The 16500-nt window shown below is 33.6% G+C and overlaps 2 protein-coding genes across 2 annotated transcripts; one reads left to right on the plus strand and one right to left on the minus strand.

The window, feature by feature from the left end:
* The first annotated feature begins 3231 nt into the window (after positions 1 to 3231).
* Positions 3232 to 10749, plus strand: LOC128176452 (lamin Dm0-like). Its single transcript, XM_052842808.1, has 11 exons — positions 3232 to 3837; positions 4355 to 4487; positions 5400 to 5549; positions 6133 to 6306; positions 6609 to 6734; positions 6853 to 7073; positions 7346 to 7559; positions 7958 to 8077; positions 8231 to 8350; positions 8631 to 8714; positions 8962 to 10749. Exons 1-11 carry the CDS (start codon positions 3440 to 3442, stop codon positions 8992 to 8994), a joined length of 1773 nt encoding a protein of 590 aa, XP_052698768.1. The 5' UTR covers positions 3232 to 3439; the 3' UTR covers positions 8995 to 10749.
* A 387-nt stretch (positions 10750 to 11136) lies between these two features.
* Positions 11137 to 16321, minus strand: LOC128176454 (uncharacterized). Its single transcript, XM_052842818.1, has 12 exons — positions 16164 to 16321; positions 15142 to 15298; positions 14574 to 14642; positions 14392 to 14468; positions 14166 to 14216; positions 13979 to 14052; positions 13588 to 13707; positions 13422 to 13502; positions 12783 to 12921; positions 12551 to 12633; positions 12222 to 12318; positions 11137 to 11318 (listed from the first exon to the last, which is right to left on the minus strand). The coding sequence occupies exons 1-12, from the start codon at positions 16245 to 16247 to the stop codon at positions 11145 to 11147; spliced, it is 1206 nt and encodes a 401-aa protein (XP_052698778.1). The 5' UTR covers positions 16248 to 16321; the 3' UTR covers positions 11137 to 11144.
* Between the last annotated feature and the right edge of the window lie 179 nt (positions 16322 to 16500).

Here is a 16500-nt window from a genome sequence, read left to right on the forward strand (position 1 = left end):
CTACCCTTAAAATGTTAAAAATCTAATCCTGGGGAGGGAGTGTAGTTTTAATGAGCTCTTTATTGCGTTGTTATGGATATTATGAACTCTTCGAAACTTTGAATTTTCATTTACAATTAGCCTCTTATAATAATGATCATTTATATATTTAATTCACATCTTTTTGCAAATATTGTCACAGAAAAAGAAGACGGGTCAGTCTCCTAACACAAATTATCTAATAAAGTTCATAATATGAAAAAAGGTCGATAAAATTTGTAAAAAAAAAAAAAAAAAAAAAAAAAAGGAACAGTGGTAGGGACCCCCTTGCTACGTTCCTTTAGAGGACCCCAAAAGATCCATGGTGGGGGTTCAAGAGGCCATCCCCCCCCCCCCCCGGAAGCTCCCGAATTTTAAAGATTTTAAGAGAATAATGAGACTGTAAAATTAACTTTAATTGTATTGTTCTTGTTAACGTAAGAATCAACTATTTTGAAAGAAATAATCAGATAAAATTAGTAAAATATTTATATTAGAAAAAAAATGGATTTTTACCCCCCCCCCCCCCCCCAAAAAAAAAAGGTACCCGGTAGTAAACTTTACAATGTAAACTTTTGATAAGTTAATCAAGAGTTCGAAACCGATTTGGGAAAACTGGCAACAATTTAAAACGATGATGACATGATGTTCTTTGTCCACATTGATAGCACCTTTAACTATATCATTTCTTCTAAGAAATTGTGTTGCATTAAAAAGAAAAAACCATGCATGCTGATTTCACAAGATCTTATAATCGTTCGCTGAACAACTTAGTTACTTATATCCCCTTTGTGTCGAGAGTTATATACTAAAGTTATATGTACATCTAACACTACTTTGCGCAATATTTCTTTTTAAAAAAATCGCCGCTATCGAACACTTTTCCTGTTAATTTTCAGGCTTATTTTTACTTCAATTTTTCACTTGGTCTCAAAAAAGTGGGGGGGCCAACTCCTTGATAATTTACTCTTCTATATGTAAATTAATTTAAGATAAATCTTTGCTGCGACAAAAAGTTGGGGTTCATGTGAGCGATATATGTTGTAAAAATAATATAAAAATTCTATATTATATATCCCATGGGCCACTTATTCTAGCATATTTCTACGAACATTCCACAAGATGATCCATTCAAATTCTCCTTAATCTGTGCTGAATTTTGTGCTGTTTTTTTTTTTTTATTTCAGCATTGCCAACATTTCTGCAATGTGTGACATATAGAGCTCACATTCTTTTATCAATAAATAGTATCTTGTATGCTATCTGGCTTTAATAGCTTTATGTTGGATAATCACAGATGCTTTGTTTCCACTGAAGCACTTACTTTACACGCATATAAATATAACAACGAACCATCAGCAGAAATATGAGTATTTGAAATATGTCGTTTCGGTATATTTCTTGTAAGTTTCAATTAAGGCTACATGAGCTAAAGCAGCATCTACAGTGTATCATAATGCAACCATCAAGGCAGTTTATAAAATTAATCCTCCAGAGCATGCAAGATTGACTGAAGTGTTTCCTCTCATATTCTGAGGCGAGTTGTTGAGTGGAAATGCTTCTGAAGTATATATACAAATGATTGCACATATTAGCCATGAAATATAAGTAATTCAAGAGATATAGTGTATTCAACATGCAAAATACATACGTAACCCCCCCCCCCCCAACCAAAAAAAAAACCCCATAGTAACCATGCAGTCATGCTTAATTTGTGAATTAGATTATAAAGATGGATGGAAATTAATATCTTTACTTTCCGATATAAAGTATGAATGAATGAATGAATGATATAATGATGGTCTGTAGAGCCTAGAGTGAATGAAGAATGAATATAGCAATTAGCACCCCAAACGGACCCTGGTCAGTTCAAGTAAACAACACCTGTTTTTATTAGACCCTATATCCTCTTTTGAGAAATGGACAGGCATAGCGTGTCCACTTCTCAAAAGAGAATAACCATTTACCTCGCCTACTTTTTCAGCAACCATACGGTCACAAAATTATCATCCAATTCCATGTAAAATATAACCGCTCATATAAATCATACATAGAGAAAACTGTGACATTGCAATAGTTATACATATAAATACATTGCAATACATATAAATCATACAAAAAAAAAAAAGAATGTTAATGCAACACAATTTTATGATGTCTGCATGGGTGCAATTTAACAATGTATGGATAATGCATTCACTTAGTTTAATTGGTTCATGATGACGGACGCACTTGATCAGATTTATAAATATATACCAATATCATATTTAATCAAATATATTTTATTGATATATCACAACATTGGACAACAGACAAAGCCTTTATTCATATATAAAACAAAGAGTTGGAAGAACAAATATTTCGAATTTCATTTTTCATAACATGTCTCAAAGAAAATAAAACACAGAATTGTCGACAAAGCATCGAAAAACCGATATCTCCATTGCAAAATTTAACATCTTCCGTTTCACGACTTTTTGGTTGATATTTATACAGTAATATTCATAACTTAAGACAAAATTTGACTATAAAAGTGCATCAAAATTGAGATCATTCAGTGACGCGATGTTGTCAAGAGAAAAAATCTCAAGAACGGTTTTATTTGTAGATGAGCGGATTAGATTGTAAACCCTTGGCCAGCAAAGTACATGTAGTGCGTAATACCTAAAGTTTCTAGTTAATTTTCATAAATAATCACCATGTACTTTTTATGTGCATAAAAAACTGAGGGGGGGGGCAACTTCTTCAAAATGCAATCTTCTATACGTAAATTAAGCACCCCCTCTCCCTGCTTCTTCGAGTGTGCAAATATTCATAACACATTTATTTAACATTTTGTTGTTATATAAGTCTTTAATAAAATTATCGAAATTAAATCTAAATTAGGCATCTTGAACAATCGTGCATTATAATTTAAAAGTGTTTGCAAAATCAAGGTAAATCTGCCACTACTACAGTAAGCAAACAATAAAGTGAACTTGCAAGCTAACAAATACAATTATTTTAAATGCAATCACTTATTATTTAAACTTAACAAATTAAAAGTAGTCATAAATTACAAACTGACAATTAAAAATACCTATAGTATATAAAACAATGTTAAATGGATACACATTCATACTTTACTCAGTATTTTGTTGAAAATTAAACACGTTTTCGAACGATCCTTGTCCTACGCATTTTAAAGACTTGGGATCGAAAATAAAGTAAAAGAGAAATATTTTTTCTTGTATTTAGACAAAATGAATGAGCCACGTTACACTTTAGAAGTTTTTATTATCCAAACCGGTAGGCTTATTTTCGTTCAACCAGTCCCTAAGGCAAATCACGTGACTCTGAAAAGGCGGGTAACCACGCTTTTGGAAGCCATTTTGCGGTAAAATCCGTGAAGCGTTGGATCGGCAGAAGAAAGAAAATAGAGATGGCGACCGTGACACCCTCAAAGTCCCGGAGATCTACCCGAACCGAGGAGGAATCACCCTCGACTAGTGGGGTCACATCCCCGGGGAGGAGGGCTAGGGCGGCATCGCCCGCGCGCATCACCCGACAGGAGGAGAAAACTCAGTTACAGAATCTGAACGATCGTTTGGCGGCGTACATAGATAGGATCCGAAATCTGGAAACAGAGAACAATCGATTGCTTGTGCAGGTGCGTTCTACGGAGGAAACCGTGTCACGAGAAGTGTCCAGTGTGAAATCGATGTACGAGAATGAATTGGAGGATGCTCGCCGGGTTTTAGATGATACTGCCAAAGAAAAGGCTCGTCTGCAGATCGAGAATGGAAAGCTCAAAGCAGACGCCGATGAATGGAAGAGCAAGTAAGTGAGCTATTTAAATGATTGTTATGTAATTCAATATCTCTAATGGTTTGTGTATTCGAGTTCTTGGCCATGTACATTTAAATCCCGGATCATGAGTCACGCCCTGGGCATTACTTATAGTACACACACACATGCTCCACACCTCGTGTGAAAATTAGCAGCATGTTTCATTCACTGAGTCAGCTAAACAAACACAAATGTATCTAGACAACTCAGAGCATTGTGTTTTAGATGTGTAGCAGATGTAAATATTGACACAGTTTTGATAATTCTTTGATAATTCTTTGTTTAATAAATTCTATGAAATATTTTTTGAAATATCCTAAAACGAAGTGAGTGTAAATATTGACACAGTTTTGATAATTCTTTGAATTGTATAAGCTTTGTTTAATAAATTCTATGAAATATTTTTTGAAATATCCTAAAACGAAGTGAGTAAGTTGTTTTGTAAACTTAAGCTTGTTATCACAAAGAGTGATAAGATCAATCCAGAGTTTGTTTTTTGTGTAAACAGATACAGCAAAAGAGATCGGGAGGCTAAAGATGCTGAAAATAGTGCCCAGAAATTGCAGAAAGAAAACAATGATCTACAGGCCAGGACAAGCGATGCGGAGGCAGCAAGGAAGGCTCTTGACACAGAAGTCAATGTATGAAATAAAAACATCTCACCAAATGATTAATTAGGGAATGATAAAATTCCTTTGTTTTATAGCACACAGATTATCAGTTCACATTATTTATAGAAATACACAAAAGGCATGTCAATGTTTTCATTCTTCTAGGGAAATATATAAAGGGCATGTCAGTGTTTTCATTCTTTTAAAGGCAAAAATTATCTTTGTTTTAGTCGGCTGGTCCAGTTGATCACAACATGACCTTGCTTAAAAATTTTTAGGATAATTTGAATGCATTTGTTATTTTTGTCAAACTGTCACCTTTCCACACAGTCTCTTTAAAGGGACTTGGACACGATTTGACTTAAAATTTTCAAATTTTATATTTCCATTTTCAATGTTTATACTGATAAATATAGTTCTAAGTTTATAACGCTATGTCAAAATTTGAAAGTCAAATATCAAGTTATAAGCAAGATACAGAGTTCATAATTCTTTGTTTTTTAAATAAAGCTCGAAAATTGTCATTTTTACACGTGTTGTATTGGTGTAATTTTCAATTAAATGTATCTTTCTTTAAATTTGTTGATAATAGTATTTATGAAGATATTGAATTAGTTTAAATTGTTTTAACATGTCATTTTGTCCAAGAAATGGTAATTATCTACATTACATTTTTTGTAAACAACAATAAGACTCGAGCTTTATTAACATAACAGTTAATTCTTACCTCTAAATCTCGCTTGTAACTTGACTTTAACATTCAATATTTTGGTCAATCGTTTAAAATGCACCAGTAAACCATTTTATACATAAAAAATAAAAATAGAATTTTTGATCTCAAATCGTGTCCAAGTCCCTTTAAAGCTGTGGGAATTCTTTATATTAGGTCACATCTTTATGAGCTGTTGATTATTCTATTTTTGTTTCTTTGTGTACTTAAAGAAATTGAAAGGAGAGTTGGCCAATCTGGAAAGGCAGCTTGCACATGCGAAGAAGCAGTTAGAAGATGAGACACTGCTGAGGGTGGACCTACAGAACAGACTCCAGAGCACAAAGGAAGACCTGCAGTTCAAAACGCAGATGTTCGAACAGGTAATAAATGAAGGTGGCTAAAGAATTGAGAGTTTTAATAATTGACTTTAATTATGTTTGTTATGGGAAATTAGACTCTTCATCTCAACCTACACTTCATTAAAAAAAAAAAAGAACACAAAATAAATATGATAACATTACTCAAAGTTTAATACCTTCTCTGTTTGATAAAATACATTTAGTGACAAGAGACAAAGTACAAATAGATAAAACAGTTAATCCTTCTGATCTACGTAATACTAATACATAATTATGTATTTGTATTTTGGTCTTTGTACTTTGATAAGTTGATACCGAGATAAAAACTCAGTTTTCATGCAAAGATTATTTTACCGTCTTTATTAACTGCAATCGTACAAACAAAGTGTAAATAGAGCTGGGTAATTACCTTCATAAAAGGTTTATTGAATGGTCTAGGCTTCGTGTGAATTCTCATTTAGCCATAAAGTTCTCTACACTGCAGTTCTCAAAATGTCCAGAAGAGTGTATTTGTACTCCAAAAGGGTAAATTGAAAAGTCATACTCCCATTGTGTTTACTTAAATTTTATTTGACTTTCCGCTAAATACAACTTTTTTTTCCAGCAACTGACTGAGAGGACAGTGACTACTTCCAAAGAGTATGATGAAGTTGATGCCTCCACTATCAGAGAGGAGTACGAGAGCAAGATGCAGGAGGCTCTGCAGGAAATGAGGGAGCAGCACGACAGGCAACTCCAGGAAGTCAGAGGAGAAGTGGAAACTATTTACGAACGACAGGTTCGGTGAACTTTTAATATACATACTGTTATTCTAGATCTTTTTATTCATCCGATAATACCTTTGGATAGGTTTGTTAAATGAGTAGAAAATTTCAAGGAGCAAAATTGCATTTTTTGAGAAGACACTTTAGCTGCATGTTATTACAGATATGCTTGATGAAATTCATGATGAAAGCAATGCTGGCCGTGTATTTTGTCAATGCAATATGTTTGGGATTTATTAGAAGTATTTTTTTTCTTTTTTTTACAAAAAAAGTCTACAAGAGTTATGTGACTGATACCCATCACATTTTACTGTAGGTGGGATCTCTGAAGAGTGCCTTGAACAGAAGTATGAGTGGACCTACAGCTACTACTGATGAGATTAAGATTACAAGGAAGAGAATCGACGAGATGTCCTCTGAACTCACAAAGTTAAAGAAGGAGGTAAAATGACTATCTTCTACCCAAGAAAAATTTCTATAAATGCTATATACTGTCTGGGATGTCTTTCTATCTAAGCCTTAAATTGGAAGTAATACCAGTTGAATAATTTTGATTTCAGAATGCAGCTCTTGAGGCCCAAGTATCAAACCTCCAAAGTCAGCTGACACGGGAGCAAGAAGAGTTTGAAGAGCGGCTGACCATGAAGGACCAGGAGATAGCAGACCTGCGCTCCACCATAGAGGAGCAGAGCCAGGAGTATGCTGACATTCTGGAGGTCAAGATCAAACTAGACAATGAGATTGCCACATATAGAAAGCTTTTAGAAACTGAAGAGGAAAGGTATAAACTTCTATCAAGTGATTGAATGAATCTTGATTGTTCATTTTATGAAGTATGGATCATTTTGATTTAAATTTACTTGTTGATTTTTTGACTGATGTATTTCAAAAGGGAGAAATATTGATTGATGTTTTCAGTAAGGAGAGGCAGGATATTTCTTACCAATTTGATGATCAGAATTGACCTCTTTAAATTTCATCAATAGCGAAATTCAACTAAAAGAAAGGGACAACTTATGCAGAATGTTTTCAGTAGTGTAATTTCATTTTCAGGTTAAACATGTCACAGACCTCCTCCCCAGGATCTACCCCAGGCAGCAGGCGGGGACACAAGAGAAAGAGAGTAGCCCTCGCTGAACAAGTCCAGGAGTTCGAATCTCACTCAACCTCAGGGTTCTCTTCACAGTCTTCTTCCTCTGGAAATATTAACATTGAAGAAATTGATTCAGATGGAAAATTTATCAAACTTCACAATGAATCTGATGAGGTATATGTAAATTTTGTTTAAATTTTTGTACGGTTCTTAAATATGCCTGGTGGCAAACAAGGCCCCTTCAATATTAGAAATAAGCTTACTTTCTAAGATATTAACCAGTTCCTAGTATTTCCTATACTGTTGATTTTGGACGTGTGTGAAAGTGTTCAACATAATTCTTTGGGTAGCCTTTGGGACTGCTAGCAATTAGATTGAGTCCACATTTTCACATCAATATCTGTACTTACCTGCAACAACTCTATGCATTTTCACTTGGCTGCATAATATCTTGTCTAAACTTATTTCCTTGGTCTCTGACTCTCTGTTAAATGTTTATTGTTTCTGCTGTTGAAATTGTTTACAAGGAGAACAGTCCTGAGAATGTATACAGGAATGTTGTTTTTCTTCAGGATGTTGCAGTTGGATCTTGGCAGTTGCAGTTGCGTCACTCGGAAGCAGATGATGCAGAGAGTAAAGCACACTACAAATTTCATCGCTCTCTTCAGATGAAGGCACACACATTCTGTACAGTGAGTTGAATTTTTGTGTCCTACATTGAAAAAAAAAACATGTTTGTAGGGGTTTTAAAATTGTTAATCAAATTTGAATTTGAGCATATCAGCTATTTCAATCTTTGTTTTAATTGTTATATTATTTTAATCCAAAATTATCTGTTATTTTAGGTGTGGAGCTCTGGCACTGGTCAGACCCACAGTCCACCAAGTGACCTAGTTATGAAGGGCTCAAAGTGGGTCCCCAACAAAGATGCCATGGTCTGTGTTCTAATAAACTCAGATGGGGAGGTAAGAAAAGTCATAAATTAAATTCTATATTGTTGTTTCTTACTGTATTGCCAGAGATATTTAAATGCTTAGTCTTTATTGCTAGCATTTGACTTGGTGAACTTTACAGAATAAGTAATGATTTGTTGTGTAAAGTTTCAATGTATATTTATCATGGCAGTTTTATGTTAAGTACCTTGTGTATCAAAATGCATTATGTAATAAGTTTAGATTTGACAGGTGGCTTTAGTATTGTTTTTAGAATTGACTGCAGGAGACTATTTTATATCAATTATTACAGGAGGTTGCGAGGAGAGCAATGACCAAGAAAGTTCAGAGATTTACTACCTCTACATACAGACCTTTGTCAGAACCTGGAGCAGAGGTAGGCACAACTAGGCTAAAATTTAGGCTTATCAATATATATACAGTATATTAATACCAACTCCTTACATAGTTCGAAAGAAAATTATGGCAGCAAATCGTACAATTCAACCCATTAATTCTCAAAATATTAAACCTCATTGAATCTCTTGAATTCTGTTATCTATTTTATTTTGAAATGGTTAATCATAATTTAAGTACAGATTCTATCATATTCTGTCCATCTTAACTAAGGATTATTTTTACAGAGAGCAGAGAGGGATAGGTGTTCAATCATGTAGACAGGTCGTGGTTTCCCAAGGACTACCATGAGGAGGGAGTATTAAAGCATCTCGCAGATAGAGCTATATTCTGTGTATATCCAGACCTCAACTTCTCTTGCCCAGACCCATGTAGTGTGTTGTGATACGAAGGTCTCAAGTTTATGCTTATCTTTGGTACTTGAATTAAAGTAATGGGTTAGTCTCATTAATGTAAATTGATAGGAACTCTTAAGATGGAGATGTTTATGCATTTTTAGTATTTCTCCAAAAATTGAACCCAAGGCAGCAATGTTTTGTGTACATAACGATGTTATCTCAAGGAATCCCTTTACTATGGTACAGATGTTCATGTACAGTAAATGTATTTTCTCCCTTATGAATGGGCATTATTTGTAAAATTGGAATTTTTCTGCATTGTGTAAGACTATGTCAAACAATTACAGTGTGTTCTGCACTGCTGGTAGCATAACTCTTCTTTTCATCTGATATCACCTTTATCATGTTTTTATAGTTCAATCAAAACCAATAATTGTATACATGTACATGTAGTACCATAATTCATGTTACTGAAGTGAGCATAATTTTGTAAACCCACCTTAAAGTGCACCAAAAGATATTTTTTTAAACTGTGAACAATTAGAACAATTTTGTTTACACTTATTGCAATTTTTTGTTGTTGTTATAAGTAGGATGCATTTGCAGGGCTTTTTGAAATGCATGAATATTATACATGTGCTGATTTTTTTTTTGGCCAAGTTTACACTAGGGTTGTGTATTTTGTTCTCTCTTACAGTAGCTTTGATATTGAAAGTGCATTAACATGTACTGATATTTCAAAATATTCATGCACAGTTCCTTCCTAGTAGTTATTGTTATTTATTTGTCATGTCTTTGCTAAAAGTATGTTCTATCTCTCCACCTATATGTTCAGTTGTTGATATACACAATGTATACACTGTATTCATGATTGGTTATAGTGATTTTTTTTTTTTAAATATACAAACATATCTAAATCATGTATGCATTTTTATTTCAAAATGTTGTGGTTGGTTAAAAATTTAACAAACAAATGCTAGTCCATCATTGTACAAAAGGATGTTTTGCAATTCTTGATTGTAATAATGTGAACGTTTAGATAAAGTACTTCCATTTTATGTAGGGGTAGGGATTGTTGTAGCATTGACCCTTCAACATTTGTACAAGTTTACCGATCCATTTAGATTATTTTATACCAGTACATTTAGGAATGGTTTGGGAGGTAACTGGAGACAAATCTTATTTTCTTGGAATATACTTGCTTTAAATTTTGTTTAAATGTTGCTTAAAAAGTGCTTCTTGTATTGTTAACTGGATTATCAGGGTATATGTTGCATAATGGTGCATATATACTGTAAAATTATTAGATTTCATGGTGGCTTTTAAATTTTTGTGGAATTAACGGGTACCTCTCATCCATGCATTAACATCCTCCATGAATTAATAAATTAGACCATGAAGTCATATTTCCTTATGTAGGTATAAGATAAAAAAAGAAAATGTTTTCCCACCAACCTGCTAAATTTAAGCAATCCATAAAAATTAGCCCCCATGAATTTTAATGAATATACAGTAGTTACCATCTTGTTTTTCTAGGTGTTAAATTTTGGCATTTGAATCGGTGTTGTCTCCAGTATGCCTATGCTTTTAATTAGTTAAAACTTATAGAAATTTTTAAATGTCTACTATCCATTTATAGAGCATATACAGTAATAAAACAATTCATATTTGTGTAAATTATCTTTGTCTTCTTTGTTGGCAATGAATTTTATATATTTCAAAGGAAAGCTTTAATGGTTCTAAATAAATTGATACCATAGATTTCTTGTGGTGTAACTTGCTCACAAGCATTTTTCATCTCGAGGGCCATAAATAAAGGCTCATGTACATGTACAACATGCTGTTCAAATACCATCGGCTAAGGCTTTTATTTTTTCATAATGAGAAAAAGGGTGCCTTGGATTAATTTACATTAATATGGCTAAAAGCAAGCATTACACATTCATGCCATTCAGACAATCATTTCAAAATATGATTACTGGTACTGTACTAGTATTTTAAATAATACAAATTGTTTTCATTTCGTGTAAAATATATGCCCTGTTAATAACAAAAAATCAATGGTTTAGATTTTATCCATTTTTAATCCTCAATTTGTTTCTAATTTGTTTAATCATTTTAATCACTTGTTCTGAAATGGCATCTGGATTTCTATACAGCATATGTCTGTCTGAACTGTTTATGACTATATGCTTGGCTCGAGGATAATACTTTGTCAGTAAATTCTGCTCCGATTTTGCCCAAGCCTGAAAACAGAAGAGATATTTCATTCCAGTCTGCAACAAATATCTATAGAAACTAAATTTTTACTGATCATTCTAGAACAAGTATATGTAAATAACAGTTAAAAACAAATGATTTATAGTTCAAAAATTCTTAAAAATTAGTACATGTAGAACTAGACATCATTGAGAGGGTGGCCATCTCAAAGAGCCCATGATTTAGTGAAGGACGTTTGGATGAAAAGAATTTTAGAGGACTCTATTGACCTTGACCTCTGACTAAGAAATTTTGCATTTGACACAGAACTTCAATTTAAGGTTACTGCTAAACCCTTATCAACAAGCAATCTTGGTTAAATGTGAGAAAGATTTAACAAGTGGAGAGGTGATTCAAAACTGGATTTCAAAGAGATTTGCTATGACCTTCAAAATTGATCCAGAAACATTGTTCAGGGTCACTGCAAACCCAATACATCTTCCTCAAATCACTCCATATGTAAAATACATAAGCCAGATAGGGCTAAGGGGAGAGAAAATATGATTCAAAAAGGGATTTTTAACAAGGTCTGAATTGACATAAAAACTTTGGGCTAGATCACTGCCCTCCCAATGACAAAAGTCAACGTGGGAAAAGTGTGAGCCAGATCTGGATCAAGAGGAAAGAAAATATGAGCCACACAATGATGCTGCACATTATTCTGCTATGACCTTATCCTTGGACCTAGGAACTTGGGTCCAGGTTGCTGTAAACCCAAATGTACTTTGTATAAAGTGTGAGCCAGTTTAGACCAAGGGGAGGGAAAACATGCTTCAAATATCTTTGGAACTTGGTTATTAACTCCAAGTGTTCTGGACAAAATGCTCTAGTGTATATAAATATATGTACATGAAAATTAATCGCACACTAAGGTATTAATTTTACTCTACCTTATTTAAATGGCTTGGCATTAACTCATCATAATAGTTTCCACTTAATACAGTGACAGAGACATTACTGGGGACTGTCTTTAGCATCCTCATGGTCCTATAACATGCAATACATAAAATCAATAGAATACTTTACAATAGATGAAAACATGACAATAACAGCAAATTCTTCATTTTCCCTCATAAAAACAAAAAAACTCTGTGCAAAATTTCTCTTCTCTAAACAACACTTCAAAAGAAGTTCCAAATAAAAACAAGAATTTGAGAGATCAAAATTCAGAAATCATATTTTAGCAAGATCTGTAAAAAGAAATTTGCATCCATCTCACCTAATTTGTGAAAATGATTCATTGATGAAATGATATTCATCTACTACTGAGCTGAGGTGTTTTGGATGACACAGTAAATATTTCTGGAAAAAAAGAAAGAGATGTAAAACTCCTTCAAAATGCCTTGGGTAGGACTACAGGGTAATCAAATGTACTTGGTGAATGACATGCCAGTTTTCAAACATGCAATTTTAATTTCTTGCAAATTGAATCTGGATTCTGAATGTCTAACCTGTCTGTTGACCACATCTTCTGCAAGATTGGTTCCAGTCAATGGTTGACTGATCAGCCCCACAATCAGTGCCAGTCTAACCAAACCAAGGGCTGCTCCCAACTGTAAACTCTGGAAACTTGGAATCAAATTGCCATACCTAAAGTAAAATCACACAGGAATGATCAATAAGTAAGAAAATATTGGAAATAGTCGAAAATGGGTCCATAAATCATTTTTATTTCCCCATGTTTTATTTTAACTCCGTAAATAATACGGTAACCGATCTAATATTTATTCAAAACAGTAATTTTAAACAAAATAATTTTTAATGACAGTGACTGTTATAAAGAAAAATTATTATTCATGTGATCCCAATTAAGGCTTATCATCATTTGTGCATGGACTAGTTGTGGAAATGATTGAAGTGATGAATATGGATACAGTGCAGTTATCTCATGAACAGGAATGCCTTAGTATTACAATACTTTTTTTAAGTAGGAAAACACCTGTGATATAGAAAATTAATCTAGCATCACTGGACTCTTCTCCATTTCAAATTGGAATAAAAAGTATCATTGACCATGTACTTGTTTATTTGTAAATACACAGGTATCTATATACCGGTAAATCAGATCTATTTGAATAAAATTTACCTACCAATGTTTCTCCCATGAACCAGAATCTAGTTCAAACAAATCATCTGACAGAGGGTTTATCAACAATATCCCAGCTACCTGGCTGAAATAAAGGAACATTTACTTAATTCCACTATATGCTGTAAAAAGGAAGTTGTATACTACATTGAATATTTCCATTTGCATACTTTTCAAACATCTGGGTGTAAAATTGTGCCACCAAGGCCCCTAACTCTGCTCCAACCAAAATAAAAGGTTGTGGTTCCTGACTGCTTGCTGTAATTAATTTGTTCAAGTCGTCTGCCATTCTGCAACAGAATTGCACATATATCACAATACTTCAGTTTGCTTTTTAATGTCCAACATTCATATACTTATGATCTGTTAGATCGATTAGTACCGTATTATAGTTATGATAATATGAGAAAACTCTTTTTTTCATGCAATCAATTCTCCTAGCTATTAAATGCAAATTTTTAAACATGTGATGATACCATATTAGCATCAAAAGATACTTGTAAGAATTCATGTATGTATCTAGTTTAACATGTTGTAGAAATGAGGAAATAAATACCGTACCTTTCTATTGTAAATGGGTGCCATCGGTTTCTAATGTTACTCTTGGCATCCTCTCCATCGGATTGAGAGTGATTCTGTAAAACAAAAGAAAACTTTGTCATTCGCTGTTATTCTCCAAATAAAAGTGCATATGGCAGTGACAGAAAAGTCTGAGGTCCATAAACTCTATACATGTGTAATGATATACCTTTAATGGACGATCACTGAAGCCAAGTCCTGCTCTATCATACACACATACCTATTGACGAGATAGATTGATATAGATGATGTTTTTTTAACACAACAGAAGTGGCAGTAGTCATTTTATGGCACTTACACACCACAATATCATTACTTTAGATGACATGCATTAGATGATATGCATGACTGTCACATTCTAGAAATTCAAGTAACAACAGTACAAAGTTACAAACCCTTGAAAATTTTGCAATGCTTGGCCACACTAACTCCCAGACATCAGAGGTCATGCCAGTGGGGGCATCCAATATTACTGTAAAGCAAAAGGTTTTACTGTAAAACATGATAAAATACACAAATTCAAATAGGAGATTTACTGTAAAGGCACCTATTCAGCATCAATCAATGAATTGTTTACCTGTAGGAGGCCCTTTTCCGTGGCATTTTTTAAATAACTTCTGTCCCCAAGCAACATCATACAACTGTCCTACAATATAATGCCATTTGTTGTTAAATAATGTCATAAAGTTCTGATACCCGTAGTTATAATTTTAACTCATTTTTAAACTGTTTGACTTTTAGAAAATAATAATATTATTAAATGTTACATTGGATCGTTATTTGGGCCAAGATTTGAATCATATTTATTCAATACATGCATCAGGTACGTGGGACGTTTTTTTTTTTAAAGATTATCTGATTCATCATATTCATACAAGCTTTAACATAAAAAAGGTTAGGAAGTGACATGACACTCTCAAACTCTGACACTAAATGTAGAAGGCAAAAAAGGGATCTCAACATCTCACAAGTCAACACTGTAACATATAATTACTAAAAATCAACTTGATTTAGGCACTGTTTTATGTACCTTTAATCAGTAAATGTGTGAAGTAATACACAAATAGCTGTACAGTTCTTTTCCCCCTCACATTCAACTAATATAATTCAAAATAAATCAAGCACATGGCTGACAATATAGATACCATTATCAGGCCGTAGTTCCTGGGTCTCTTTCTGTAATGCTGCATAGTTCAGGAATGGAGGAACGAGTGTGATGACGATCAGAATTTGTACAGCTTTCAGGAGACGCCTTCCCCACCCCCCTCCACCCCCGCTGTCTGAGGACTGCTCTCCTTTGGACTACAGAATGGAGAACATGAGATTATACCAAGTTTATTGTTTTCAAGTAGGCTATTGAAATGCCCTTGTAATAGGGGAGATAGCTCTCAAAAAACAATATTCTCACTCCCAATACTTGTCTTCATCTTTTTTTTTGGTGGAACTGCATGTTGATAATTAAATTACTAAAATAATACTCATGTTCTTTACTGAATATCAAGAAAAAAAAATCATTACTTCTTTGTTGACATATTTCATCTAATTTTGACAACAGACTTTATTTCACCTCTTTAAGCAGTTATGATAATATTTAAGGAATGCAGAAAAAACCCTGCAGGGATAGAAAGCTGCAGTATGCATAAGAATTAAAATCAATATTCACAGAGGCATGTATATATATACTGTGGTTCACCTATACTGTTGTGTACATACATTCAATGGTTGATCATCAATTGCAGTCATGCACTAGCTACTAATATTGAATGAGCCCTGCTTGTGATTTTCTATGTGAATTACAAATAAATTCATTTGCATGTCATTCTTAAACATTTCAGGCCATTCATAGCTTTAAAATATGTATCAAACAGTGCTGTTTCAACACCAAGTCATGGCATTATAAATATAACCATTTTAATTCATACAATGTAGAACCAAACCATCATCTGATATGAAATGTAAAAGCATTAAGTAATGGTGACAAGTTGCACCCTAACTCCATTCACACCTAGTTCTCATGAGAGATCTCTTCTTCTAGGGTACATTGTGCCAGAGACATAAATACATGTTATTTATGTCTCTGATTGGGCAGTGGCTGCTTGATGTCCATAGACCAACCCCCTCATTGGTGTGCCTAAAACCTGGGCAAATAAACCATGCTTACAGTTACCTTTACTGAATATTCTTCTTTTTGAACTGAACCACTTCCAGTGTCAGCGACAGCTTTCGGTTTAACAATTGTTCTTTTCCTCATCTTCTAATTTTCAAGCTGCACAAAAAAGTAAACACGCTATCAGCTGTACACGTGGTTAAAAATTTCCGGTTCACACTGTTTCTATTAATAGATAATAATAATTTGACAAACTTATTCACAGGAAATATAATTGAAAAAAATTGTAATTTAATGATTTGCGTTTTTATAGAGATATGTAATGTTTGGTTCATTCTGTTAACGGTAAAAGTATCATTAATCCGATATCTTTCCGGAAATATTTCAGTTACTTTTT

This window comes from Crassostrea angulata, chromosome 3, assembly GCF_025612915.1.
Source record: "Crassostrea angulata isolate pt1a10 chromosome 3, ASM2561291v2, whole genome shotgun sequence".
In the NCBI taxonomy this organism is placed as follows: domain Eukaryota; kingdom Metazoa; phylum Mollusca; class Bivalvia; order Ostreida; family Ostreidae; genus Magallana; species Magallana angulata.

What these genes read in the sequence shown, in the direction of transcription:
- LOC128176454 (XM_052842818.1), bottom strand. Translation starts at nt 16,247, where the DNA reads ATGAGGAAAAGAACAATTGTTAAACCGAAAGCTGTCGCTGACACTGGA. An exon ending in GGTTCATGGGAGAAACATTG is followed by an intron (nt 12,922 to 13,421) that starts GTAGGTAAATTT and finishes ATTTTACTTTAG; the next exon opens with GTATGGCAATTTGATTCCAA. An exon ending in TGCCAAGCCATTTAAATAAG is followed by an intron (nt 11,319 to 12,221) that starts GTAGAGTAAAAT and finishes TTCTGTTTTCAG; the next exon opens with GCTTGGGCAAAATCGGAGCA.
- LOC128176452 (XM_052842808.1), top strand. Translation starts at nt 3,440, where the DNA reads ATGGCGACCGTGACACCCTCAAAGTCCCGGAGATCTACCCGAACCGAG. An exon ending in AAACGCAGATGTTCGAACAG is followed by an intron (nt 5,550 to 6,132) that starts GTAATAAATGAA and finishes TTTTTTTTCCAG; the next exon opens with CAACTGACTGAGAGGACAGT. An exon ending in TAATAAACTCAGATGGGGAG is followed by an intron (nt 8,351 to 8,630) that starts GTAAGAAAAGTC and finishes CAATTATTACAG; the next exon opens with GAGGTTGCGAGGAGAGCAAT.